The sequence below is a fragment of the Rattus norvegicus genome, chromosome 9, assembly GCF_021556685.1.
Source record: "Rattus norvegicus strain SHRSP/BbbUtx chromosome 9, alternate assembly SHRSP_T2T, whole genome shotgun sequence".
Lineage (NCBI taxonomy): Eukaryota > Metazoa > Chordata > Mammalia > Rodentia > Muridae > Rattus > Rattus norvegicus.
In genome coordinates this window covers 74,980,412-74,993,467 of record NC_141542.1, presented here as the reverse complement: position 1 = coordinate 74,993,467, position 13,056 = coordinate 74,980,412, and the positions used below count along the sequence as shown (strand labels likewise).

At 47.6% G+C, this 13,056-nt stretch overlaps 1 protein-coding gene and 1 pseudogene across 2 annotated transcripts in view; both read right to left on the bottom strand.

Annotated features, from left to right (window-relative positions):
• Positions 1-6,000, bottom strand: part of Aox2 (aldehyde oxidase 2) — an 89,386-nt gene extending 83,386 nt beyond the window's left edge. The window contains 4 exon segments of one of the 2 annotated variants that reach the window (NM_001008522.2): positions 40-148; positions 1,414-1,510; positions 2,921-2,978; positions 5,852-6,000. In NM_001008522.2, the coding sequence (NP_001008522.2) occupies positions 40-148; positions 1,414-1,510; positions 2,921-2,978; positions 5,852-5,908 (321 nt within the window). In that variant the 5' untranslated portion in view covers positions 5,909-6,000. 2 annotated transcript variants of the gene reach the window in all.
• A 4,757-nt stretch (positions 6,001-10,757) lies between these two features.
• On the bottom strand, positions 10,758-11,150 carry Rpl21l4 (ribosomal protein L21 like 4; annotated as a pseudogene).
• Positions 11,151-13,056: the final 1,906 nt, after the last annotated feature.

The following is a 13,056-nucleotide window of genomic DNA, read 5'->3' as shown; positions in this document are numbered from 1 at the left end:
GTGTAGTTCAGAAGTGAGAGGATTAGTATGTGTACTTACCTGCACGGGGTGTAGCCTGGTCTTGATGCTTCCCACACCTTCCACGGTGGTGACAGCAGCCCCATGCAGGGAGCACAGGGGCACCAGGCATGCCATGACAGAGAAGTGTCTTTGTGTGGGAAACATAAAGAAAACCAAGTGAAGTGACACAGACCTGCCCCTGAGGAGGACCAGAACTAAGAGAGGCAGCAGCTCTGATGGAGTGGGAGGTGGGGGACTGCAGGGGTGACAGCTCTGATGGAGTGGGAGGTGGGGGACTGCAGGGGTGACAGCTCTGATGGAGTGGGAGGTGGGGGACTGCAGGGGTGACAGCTCTGATGGAGTGGGAGGTGGGGGACTGCAGGGGTGACAGCTCTGATGGAGTGGGAGGTGGGGGACTGCAGGGGTGACAGCTCTGATGGAGTGGGAGGTGGGGGACTGCAGAGGTGACAGCTCTGATGGAGTGGGAGGTGGGGGGACTGCAGGGGTGACAGATAAGAGCAAGTCAAAGCACTCTCTGCTCATTCTACACCACCTGTGAGGCCTGGGGATCCTTAATGTGAGCCTGGACATCCTGAACGTCAGAAAATCTCTACGGTCTTAAAACAACGCCCCCTAGAAGCTTTTAATCATTAAACTTCCTTTCCCCAGGTGTGAAAGGAGCCCTGTCCCCAGAAGGATGGCTGAACTTCTATTAGTCTTTGTGAGAGCAACAGTCTTATCACAGGCAAAGGGTTTGTGCCTTTTGCCTATACCAATGCACTCTGCATTCATTTTCTTGTTAATTTAAGCTCTCTGAGTAAAGCCATTTAACTCTCTCTCTCTGTGTGTGTGTGTGTGTGTGTGTGTGTGTGTGTGTGTGTGTGTGTGTGTGTGTGTGTGTGTGTGAAATCTGTGTTTTGAAGCCATTTTGGTTTGGACCAAAGATGTGGATGAAGTTCAAGTTGTAGAATGTGACTCGTATTTAGAGGGTGCGACCATGGTCCAGGTCCTTGCTCTGCAAGGTTGGTCCAATTCAAGAACATCAAGAACAAAGAGAGCATTAGCTTCCAGGCCAGAAAATATGGGCTCAAGTGGTTAGGCTATTGGTTATATGACTTTGAACAATCACCTCTTCTTTTTGAGCTTCAGTTTCTTTAAGTATGGAATAAACTGTTGGCTTTTCTTGATTCTTAATCTGGAATACATAGACAGGCCTGGGAGGTCGTGGTCTCCCAGAAGTAACATACAGAAGGCAATTGGCATATCTCTGTTATCAGAGTAAAGGGCTCACAGCATTTGTGGGGATTTTCCAGGGGCATTCAAATGTGGAGACGCTAAGATCTGGTCATGCAGTAGAAGAGAAGCCAGGCAGGGACAGACCTCTCTTCTGGCTCCCGGACCCTGGATAGCTACCTTGTCTTCTTGCACACCGGATCGTGCTGGGACACCATCACAGTGCAGGCCCCGCAGCTTCCTGTCCCACAGGCATACTTAGTCCCCGTGAGGCGTACTGGAAAGGAAGAAGTCAAGGAAAAAATGCAAGGCAGACATTTTGCCTCTGAGGTAGCTGCTTCCCTAGGTGTTACTCGTGCGAAGGGTCTTTGTGGGAGGACATCCAGTCTGAGAAGACATTTGATTAGCTATGTGGCTCTGGATATATTAGCCCATTCTGGCTTGTCTCCATTTTGGTTAGTTTCCATTTACAGGGAAGAAGGAGCGATGCCTACATTGCCAGGCAAGCTCACCATAAACCTCTTATTGGGTTTAAGATAAAACTCCTTAGACAAACCCTACTTCCTTACAGGTGTTTTTATGTCTTCTTCTGGTTCTAATCACATAACTGGGGGAGAAGAACTATTTTTAACAACTCAGCACATTTTAACTTTGGCCGGTAATGACCCAGTCTTCCTCTGGCTGCATTGCATCTGAAGTGGGGTGATGAGCCTCTAGGTCTCACATCCTTGCTTCCAGGTTCCACCATGAGCATCCTCCGCTCTAACTCCAGGTAATGGCAAACCTGGGCTCTGCCTCTATGTTTCTCTTTCTTCCCCTGTTTCCACGTAAGATTGATCAGCTGTGGCTAAAAAGACTTTAAACTCATCAACTCCTTGCTATTTTCTATCATCTATCTATCTATCATCTATCATCTATCTCTGTTCTGTTAGTTCATTGGTCAACAGTGGTTCAGAGGGATTATGTAAGTGAAGAAGGGCCTAGATGAGAGGGGACCAGTGACAGTTTTCACTTGGCTCTAAGCAGAGTCACCATGTGCCGGACTGGCTACCTTCCCACTTGCCACAACAACTGGAAGTCTTGATTATTTAAAACATAAAATGTTTTGACGTTCAACATTGGCGGCTAGTTAGAGCCCACATGGGCCTTCACACAAAGCTTGTGCAGAGGCAATGTCATCAGCTTGTTACTCCTGTCTTTAGTTTCACTATTCCCCCCAGCAATCCATTGGGCTTTGTAATTAAAATACATTTATCATTATGAAGACCTGTGTGTTCCAGCATATAAGATGGTGGGGGTAAGAAATCTGAAGTAAGAAAATCGATGTAAGGTAAAGAAATCTTTCCCCTTGTCATATCCAATTGCTGAATCTGAGAATCTGGTTCTGTAAAGGGCAGGTCACAGGTAACCCAAGCCTCTATTACATAACACTCAGGTGGCTTGGCAGAGCCCGAGCGCATCGCTTAGCTTCTACTTCATGATATTCAATCACACATAAGCAATGCTGGGAAACTTTCTCCTCTCACCAGCCCCATTAACCTGATATTCTTACAGCTACCGCCAAAAGCAAACAGCAGGCAAGGGTCAAAGGGCTGCACGCCTCGCCCCTCACAACCACAGCGCCTTAAGCTCCATACATTCTACAAGGCCTGCATAGACAAGGCTGAAACTGTGATGGAAAGGGTCCAGTTCTTTCTCAGGAAGGCCAGCAGAGTGACTTCTGGGTCCACATTCTTCTCTGTCACCTGCGTTGGAAACAGGAGGGATTATGGGATTGAAAGGATGACTCAGCAGAATGTCTGTTTGATGTGGGAGGCAGGATGGAGCAGACCAGACCTGCTCTGAGGGGAAACCATTTTTATTTACTGGCAGGAGCCTCACAAGGCCAGTGTAGCAATGTGCTGCTCTGTGGGGCAGGAGCTGGGAGTCACTGAGGAGGGAGGCTGTCTCTGGAGATTTGTCACTTTGGAAAAGTATCTGCACTCTGTATTTTTTACTTGTGCTCTGTCTCCTGGCCTCGTGGAACCTCCCAACTGAGTCTTCGGAAGTATCTAAATTTGGAATGTGTTTGTTGTGGGGAGGGGGATGGAGGGTGGTCCAAAAGGGAGGGGAGGTGGGTGGGATGTCTCTACCATCTCTGGGATACCTGGCAGGAAACACATGATGATCTCTGGGGTCTGGAATTTGACAGAAAGTCAGTAGGCTAAAGTTACTGTTGTCCTGGAGAGGTTCTGGGCCTGAGGTTTGAGTGGCCTGCTGGTTAGCCTTGTCACCTTGCTCAGGACTCAGCGTAGGTCTAATGGGCCATTAGAATTCCCCATCCTTCCTCTGGAAAGTGGGGTGTTCACACCAAAAGTCACACAGGAACTTCCTTGCTCTCTTTCCTGTTTGTTTCCTTTAGTATAGCTACTGTGCTTTTGCCCCGAGATGTCGTGTGAGCCATTCTGTGTGGCAGGCAAGGAAGGTTCATGGACCAACACTGGCTTCTTCCTTTCTCCTCAGAAGGAAGACACACACTTTTGCATAACTCAAAGATAGAAATCTCTAGGAAGGTATTTCTTTTTTCTTTTTCTTTTTCTTTACTTTTCATTGGAAATATTTAATTTAAATGTTTTAATTTCTCTTTTATTATTTAATCTCTTTTTATTGGATACTTTTTATTTACATTTCAAATGTTATCTTCTTTCCCGGTTTTCCCTCCATAAACTCTCTATCTCCCCCTTCTTCCATGAGGGTACTCCCCCCCCCCCCCAATTGCCCTCCACTGGGGCATTAAGCCTTGACAGGACCAAGGGCTTCTCCTCCCAGTGATGCCCCACAAAGCCACTTACTCATTCTCTAGGGTCTCACCTCATCACCAGAAAAATAACAAAAGCCCATTCTCCAATGCCCTTGCTTTCACACTAGGCCCTTGACAGTTACCAAGAATGTGATCAGACCCGCCCCATGCAAATATCCAATGGACTCCACCACAGCCTGCCTCCCCTCCCCTCCTCTTTAGTGACATTTAGTCTAGGCTTTGCCCCACAGTTTCCTGGCAACAGTCAGGTGTGCCTGACTCACTATAAAGGTGCTGCTTGCTCCCTCCTCACTCTCCTGCCCTCCTGATCTCACTCTCTCCTCTACCTCCTGTTCCCCCTCTATCCCAGTGCCACCCCTCCCCCACGTGCTCATGGCCGGCCTCTACTCCCCCTCTCCCATCTCTGCTCTCTGCATGCCCTGAATAAACTCTATTCTATACTATATACTATATTATTGTGTGGCCGATCCCTCAGGGGGAAGGGATGCCTCAGCATGGGCCTGCAGAGGCACCCCCTTCCCCCACACCATAGCTCCCCTCCACCAAACATATCTTTGGTCTCTCCTATCTTTTTGTAGAACACAACACTCTCCCTCCACTCTGATCCCTTCTCCCCTCTCTCTCTTGACTTACTCTGTTCTGACTACAGCCATGTCATTCTGGGCTCATAATGGGATCTGGGACTGATAGAGGAAGGAGCCCGTCTGGCTTTTGGGCCAATGGAAAAGCCATTAGTAACTCAGCTACCGAGTGATTGTCACAGAAGGGTGTGGTGGGTGCCTGGGAGGCTGCACACAGCGAGAGCACATGCAGGCCAATGACGAGCCCCGGGGGCTCCGGCTGCCTCCTTGGGCCGACTGCTGAGGGTGGACATGACTGCAACCCCATTAAGTGTGTGGGGTCAGAGGTCGGAGAGGCTCTGGGAGGGGAGGAGCAAGAGTCCTGAGAAGCTGTGTGCTCTTGGAAAGTACAATGGGGCTCATGATAAGAAGGGTCTGGGCACTAAAGTAGCCAGTGTCCTGTGTGAGGAGGGGTGAGGCTAGGGAGGAGGCTACCAGTGAAAGTGGCAACTGAGAGGCTCTGTCCTCGTCTCTATATATTCCCAGAAGAGGCTGCAACCCAGGGGAAGAGGGGCCTCTAGCTTTTCAACTTGTGGGTCATGACGCCTTTGGAGGTCAAATAACTCTTTCACAGGTCACCTAAGACCCTCGGAACACAGGTGCTTTTGATTCAGCAAAATTACAGTTATAAAGTAGCAACGACAATAATTTTATGGGTTGGGGGTCACCACAGCATGAGGAACTGTGTTAAAGGGTCGCAGCCTTAGGAAGGATGAGAATTACAGCCATAGAGAAATTGATTTGGTAAATAGAAATACAAAGACGGATCCATTTAAAAACTTCAGGAGTTCGGAGCGCAAACCATGTTACAGAGTGCACTGCCTCTGTGTTTTGCGCCTCAGGGGCTCCTGTGCGACCACAGAAACGGCTTTCTTTCCATTTTTACAACAGCTGTGGGAAGCACAGGCCACAAGAGAACCCCGAGTCTCAGGGAGGTGAAGGGATTTATATCAGGTTATACAGTGAAGGGCCTGCCAGAGTCCCAGGGGTATGCAAAGACTCCCAAAGCTTTCCCGTTTACCACTATTGCCAGGACCCAGTTGGTGCCTTTGAGGAGAGAAGAGAAGTCAAGATGGGTTCCTAAACCTGAGCTTCTTGTCAGATCAGAAAGGAGAGGCTCAGATTGGATTCCCGAGTGCCCAGCGAGCCAGGGGTTTCCTGCTGCAAGCCATAGGGATAACTCTACGGGGTCCCTTACCTTCTTCCCGTTCACAAAGAACTCCAACTCATCGGAGCTCTGGGATGGGCAAGGCATGGCTCTGGTGAGCTTGGCCTCCTGGCTCTGATCCCAGCTACTGAAGTGAAGACAAAGAATCGAGGTAGAAGCAGGCAGCCTGGACCCTCAGCAGGGACAGCATGGAGTGGAGAATTCCTTGCTTTGTGGCTTTTTAAAGTCTAGGGCCTCCTAATCCCAGGCCTTAGCAACCACCAACCCTGGCTTTGAAGCTGGCTCAGGATGCAACCTATACCTCTTCTTGCTTTCTCTGAAATCTGAGAGTATCGTGAACCCACAAACAACAACCTAAGCTTACACCCGCTCTGTGCATTGCCTCAACCCAGAGGGACTGAGCAGAAAGCTAGCAGTAAGCTTCCCGAGACCCCACCCCCAAACCTCCCCGCTCGTTCCTTTCATTCTTTATGAGAAAACGATGCCTCCTAGGAAAACGTATGGATGCGCTCAGTCTGTGTTCTAGTTGAGGCGAAGGGGTAGCGTGTCATACTTACTTGGCTCTTCCATGTCTTTCCTGCTTCTCTATGCTCAAGACTATACTGTTGGAAAAAAATGTGATCTGTTCAAGATACGTTGAGACTAGCAGAGCAAGACTCAAGTGCATGTTTCAGAAGTAACTGGGAATGAAGCCAGCATCTTCTGGGTTGAGACAACGCTAAGAATACAGTTCGGTCAACGTTGGAGAAGACACTGTGCTTGCACGAAAACCCTCTAACTGCATCTGCAGATACAACCATGCTGTCTTCATGGTTCAACTAAAGTGATGTCCCAAGCTTGCGGTTGATGAGTCCTGCTCTTTTCTAGAACATCCTTCATTAGGTCATGAGCACGGTCATTTAGCGTACAATCTCGATGCTAGAATGAGCATTCACTATGTGACGAGGCTTCAAGCCAGAACTTCCTCTTTCTCAGTCCATCCACAGTAGCTTCCTGTCAGGGAATCCAGAACACATTCCCAACCAATATAACGTGGTTGTCAGCTCTCATGTTCCTTGATAATTCTAAAGACTAGCTCTTGAGGATTCCCTTCTGTGTAGATCCATGGATGTGTGTGTGTGTGGCTGAGTCATGCATATTAAGAAATTGCTGAAACAATTGGGTAAGCTTTTGGGAGGGAAGTTGGAGATCTCTGTGAATCAGACAGACCCTTCAGATTAGACTTTAAAACTCCTGCTAGCTTTCCGAGGCCTGGGATATAAGACCCAAACTCAGTGCAGCATGCTAAGCCTTCTACAGCACACTTCTAGTGCTGGACTCAGATGCTCATGTTCTGAGGGAGGAATCCTGATCCAGCCCAAGTACTCAATGACTCCTCTCTGCTTAAAGCTGGTTTTGTCTACTCAGGATCTTCCAGTGGGTCCCTAGTCCATTTAGTATAGCTCTGTATGCCATGGAAAGCCCGAGAACTGGCTCCAGAACGTCTAGTTCCTTACTCATTGCCCCGCCTTGTTCACGGTTTTGCCATGCTGGCCCTTTTCCTGCTTGTAGGGTATGCTGAACCCTTCTGGCCCAGAGCCTTGGTGTATGTTACTCACTTTGGCTCAACTCTTTGCTCGGAATTTGTTTGCCTTGGCTGGTGCCTTTTTGTTATCAGGGACTGAGTCTAGTTTCAAGTAGTACCCTTGTCACTAGCCAGCCTGCTTGGTTTCATGGACAGCATTCATTCCTTTTCCTCCTCCTCCACCTCCGTCGTCGTCGTCGTCATCATCATCATCATCATCATCAACAACAACAACAACAACAACAACAGCAGCAAAGTCTCATTGCATAGCTCGCTGGCCTGTAATTCTCTATGTAGAACAGACTGGCCTCGAACTCACAGAGACATGTCTGTTTCTCCCTTCAGAGTCCTGAGAGTAAAGGTGTGGTTTACCATGCTGACTCTCTCATTGCTTCTTAACATGGCTACTGTATACTTTTTTTTTTTTTTTTTAATGTATTGCTTTTCCACTATAGGGTGAGCTCCAGGAAGGCAGGGATGCAATATTCAGTTCTCCAGTGTGTATTAGCTGGCTGGAGAAGCTTCTCACATGTCTGCGGTGACAATGGACTTCCCCTCCCCCCCTACTTGGCTGCTACTCCCCCCCACCCCCCACTCATCTGTTTATCACCAGAACAGAAGAGGCTTCCCAAGGAAGAGACTGAAAGTCTGAGAGGTGGATGGGAGTTGATCCTTGGAACTGAGAATGGAGGACCCGGGGAAGAGGGCCCTTGCTGACAGCTGACTGGACCCTTCCTATGGCCACTCCTGCTTAAGGGGAAACAATGAGGAACTGCATTTAACCGTCTCTGTGCTCTTCAACACCTCACTCTCCCTTTTGGGTGAGGGCAACTTGTATCTACAGAGAGCACAGGGCTGCCACACATGAGAACTCCCAAGCTGCTGGTGATAGAAACACATGGTGCTCTGAAAAATATTTACTGTGACTAAATCCTCCAGGGACAAGCATTCAGAGGAGAGAACCAGTTTTGTGCACCGAGGTCGGATTAAGGTATTAGTTTCAGGTGATGTGAAAGTACCACACATCAGGTAAACAAATGTATTAATTTCTGGGAAACTGAAAACCGATCTAAATTCTCCAGAGAAGTATTTTTTTAAGCAAAGAAGACGTCATTTGCATGAACTCTGGGGATTGAGAAAAAGGTGCCACTGTAGCCTGGAGACCCCGGGGAGGCCTGTGAGGCTCTGGTTTTCACCTCTGCCACCAGCCCCTGGGGTGCTCCAGTGCCCAGTTTGGAAACTGTCCACTTTAGGCTCTGTGGTGAGAGGGTGAGATGCAGACTTTTGCAAAGTTTTTCTTCTCTCTCAGGTCTTATTCAAGATAATGGGACAAAGCAGCCATTTTTGTTTTCTCTACTTAAAAAAAAAAAAAAACCAGACTTTCAATCATGTATTCATTTTGACAATTTTATCTGTGTATACACTGTATCTTTATCATCTCTACCCCAATTCCCCTCTCTGTTCCCCTCACCTATGCCCTACATATCCTTAATTTTAAAAAATCTTGTAATCCATCATTTCCATTTAGATGGGCTGGAATGTGGAGTGGTCTTATTGGCTTAATATTATATAGGTCTTGTGCATATAACCATACAGCCCGTGTCATGTTCGGAGGACAGCATGTCATAGCATTCTACCCCTGTTTCTGAGATGTCCCCTGAGGCTGTGGGAGGGGTTTGATGTAGTTGTCCCTTCTAGGGCGGGACATCCAAACTCTGGTTAACAGCCTCTGCATTAACTGCTGTCCAGTGCAGAAAGGCACTGCTAATCAGTCAGTACAAACAAAAATTTTTAATTACTTAACTTTCTCAATTTGTTAATTTCCAGACCACAGTTTCCCCTCCCTCCTGTCCTCCCAGTCTTTCCTCCCCAACCTTCCCTCTCCCCACCAATTCTTCCTCCCTTTCTCTTCAGAAAAGGGGAAGTCTCCCCATGGAGATCAACCAGCCTTGGAGCTGGAGTAAAACTAGATGTATTTTCTCCTCTCAGAGCTAGATGAGGCAACTCAGTAGGGGGAAAGAGTCCCAAAGGCAGGCAGCGCAGTTAGAGACAGCCTCTGCTCCTGCTTTAGGAGTCCCACATGAAGACCCAGCTGCACAGCTGTTACACAGGTCAGGCCCATGCAGGCTCCTAGGTTGGCAGTTCATTTCTGTGAGTCCCTGTGGGCCCAAGTTAGTTGATTCTGTAGGTTTTCTTGTGGTGTCCTTGACCACAATACTCCCTTTCTTTCTCAGGATTCCCCAAGCTCCTCCTAATGTTTGACTGTGGATCTCTGTATCTGTTTCCATCAGTTGCTGGGTGAAGCCTCTCAGATGACAGTTATGCTAGGCTCATGTCTCCAAGTGCAGCAGAGTATCATTAACAGTGTCAGGGGTAGGTTCCCTCTCATGACATGGGTCTCAAGCTGGGCCAGTCATTGGTTGGCCATTCTATCAATTTCTGCTCTACATCTTGCAACATCTTGCAACATCTTGTCAAAGGTTTTGTGGCTGGGCTGGTGTCCTAATCCCTCCATTGGACATCTTTTTTGGTTACAGGAGATGGCCAGTTCAGGCTCCATATTCCCCATTTCTAGGAGTCTTAGAGTCACCCTCATAGATTCCTGCTATTTTTCCATTGCCCTAGGTTTCTAGCTTGTCCCAGAGATTCCTCCCCATTCCACTTGTGTCTCCCAGTACTCTTTCTCTCTGTCCTCTCTCCACTTGATCTCTCCTGTTCTATCCCTCCCTGTGCTGTCCCCCCACCCCCATCCACCTATGATGTCTCTATTTCCTCTTCTCAATGAGATTCACTTGCCCTGCCTTGAGCCTTCCTTATTACTTAGCTTTTTGGGGCCTGGATTGTAGCATGGTTATCCTTTAGAACTAATATCTATTTATAAGTGAGTACACTCCATGTTTGTCCCTCTGGGTCTCGGTTACCTCTCAGGATGATCTTTTCTAGTTCCACCCATTAGCCTGCAAATTTCATGATGTCTTTTTTAATAGCTGAGTGATAATATGTTGTATAAATGTACCACATTTTTTTCTCCATTAAGGGACATCTAGGATGATGTTGGCTATTATGAATAAAGCTGCTATGAACATAGTTGATCAAGTGTCCTTGTGGTATGGTGGAACATCTTTGGGTATATGCCCAATAGTGGTATAGCTGCCATGTTGCCACAATGCCCTGCTTCACCAGCCTGGAAGCAAATGTTAAATGATTGAGACATCTGAAATGGAGTCAAGTTAAGTCTGTCCTTCTTATGGTGTTTTTCTCAGGTATTTTCTCATTGTAATGTAAAGCTTACTAACCCATCTTTTTTTTTTTTTTTTTTTTTTTTTTTTTTTTTTTTTTTGCAGTCAGGGTCCTTTATTTCCTTTGTGTATATTAGGCCATGAATTTGTATGGCATGGGCTCCAGCAGCTCAGACTCCTTCCCGTTAGTCCTCACAAAGTGGGCTTCTCTGGGTGGCGCAGGCTGGCGCTTCAGCGGAACCCAGGTGCCCTTCTCTTTGGCTTCCTTTTCCTTCTGATCGTTCTCCTTCACCCGCTTCAGGAAGCCGTCTCTGCTCTTTGAGTGCTTGATGTGCTCAGTCCGCACATTGATCCTCTTGGCCAGAATCTTGCCTTTAACTTGCTTGTTTACAATGATGCCCGCGGCATGCTGGGTGACATTGCAGACTTTTCCAGTTTTGCCATGGTAACACTTAAGGGGCATTCTTTTTTGAACAGTGCCCATTCCCTTGATGTCTACAATATCACCCTTCTTGTAGGTTTGCATGTGTGTGGCCAAAGGAACGACTCCATGTTTCCTAAAAGGCCTAGAGAACATATACCGAGTACCTCTCCTCTTTCCCTTTGTGTTTGTCTTTTTGTCGAGTTACTGGAAGATGACTGCCCTGGCAGTTACTAACCCATCTTGTCAGCCAATAACAAAATTAATGTTAGAAATCACATAGCCTGGGGCTGGAGAGATGGCTCAGCAGTTAAGAGCACCGACTGCTCTTCCAGAGGTCCTGAGTTCAATTCCTACCAACCACATGGTGGCTCACAACCATCTGTAATGGGATCTGATGCCCTCTTCTGGTGTGTCTGAAGACATTATAATGAACTCATATGAATAAAATAAATAAATCTTTAAAAAAAATCACACAACCTTCCCCAGTAAATGAATCTTCCCTTTGGGGCTAGGGAGTAATATATTTTGCTTGCTGATGTAAATGAAAAAGTCCTCCTCACTTTCTTGTGTTTTGAACTCCTTAACATCCAGATACACGGTTAGGGAATGTGGGTCAGTGGTAGAGAATCTGCCCAACATGCCTGAGGCTCTGCGTTCAATCCCCAAGATTTCTCATAACAAAAACCAAATGAAAAGTGGAAAGTAAAGCCCCGAGACGGGGCACAGACAAACAGACTGATAGCATGTTTTTAGAACCTTGAGATCATGGATGGATCATTAAATGTCCTTGGTCAGGGAGACCTCTGCTCATATTTAGAGGAAGAGAGCAAAGCAGCCTAGCGAGGCTGGGTGCTCAGGCCCCTGACCAAAATGGAGGCAGCGACACAGCCTTGGACCATTTGTGCTGTAGGCAACTGAGTGCAGAGTCCCAAGGCCCCCAGCCAGGTGCTCTTTGAACTGGTGGATGCTCCATACAAGGTGTCTGTCTGTCTGTCTGTCTGTCTGTCTGTCTGTCTGTCTGTCTCTCTCTGTAACTGGGTTTCTGGGGTTTGTGATTGACTGTCCCACAAATGTAGAGAGAAGTGCAGATCCTCTGGCCTTGGCCCATGTTGCCCTCATGTAGGGCCATGAGGTAAGGTCCCACCAGGGATGCTATCCCCCTCCAGTTTCTCTCATGCTTCCAAAGCAGCAGTCTCCCACACGGGGTGTACCTTCTCATTCCTCCCAGCTTTTCCACGTGTTCTTGTCCCCACCTCCCCATATCTACCCCACAAATCAGTTTAAAGTACCAAGGACTCAAGGGGAGGTCAGACGAGATCCAGGTGCCATCTTCGGGGCTTCCTGGTTATGGTCAGATTCACAGCCTGTCTTCATATGAACAGTAAGACATGGTTCCCCTCTCTTGGATTGAAGTCATGGAAGTTCTTGCCCCTTTCTGCTCCCTTGTGTAAAATGGGAGTCATGGCTGCCAGCTGTGGGCTGCTTCCCCTCCCTGATAGAGGGCTCCAAGGGAGGGGTGGGGGGGGCACATGTCATCCTAACAGGGGCTTGGAATGCTAACCACTCAGTGGACAATGTGAGATGTGACAGTCAGACCCTCCCCCTCTCCCATCCTGTCTCTCCATCCAGTCCAGGCTCTCTCTGTTCTCTCAGAGCAGAGCCAAACTTGCTACTTCTTAGATGTTAAAAGTCGCCACTCCCTGTTTCTCTTTGCTCTCCTGTTTCCTCCCACCTTTGCTCGGGCCTTCTGTGAACCTGGATTGCAGAGGGTCACATTTTATAGGTACTGACTGACGTACCAAGCAGCCGTGGACAGTGAGCTGTGTTAACAAAACCCTACTGGCACGAGTGAGAAGTTTATTCTTTTTAATTTTATTTTAAAAGCAGTTTCTAAGTACTTACCAGAACAGAATAGGACTTACATCTAACTAACACACTGGTTAATTTTAATTAGTTGTGCCTCCCTGAAATTTTATTCCCCTGAGAAGAAGAGTGATCTCACTTTAGA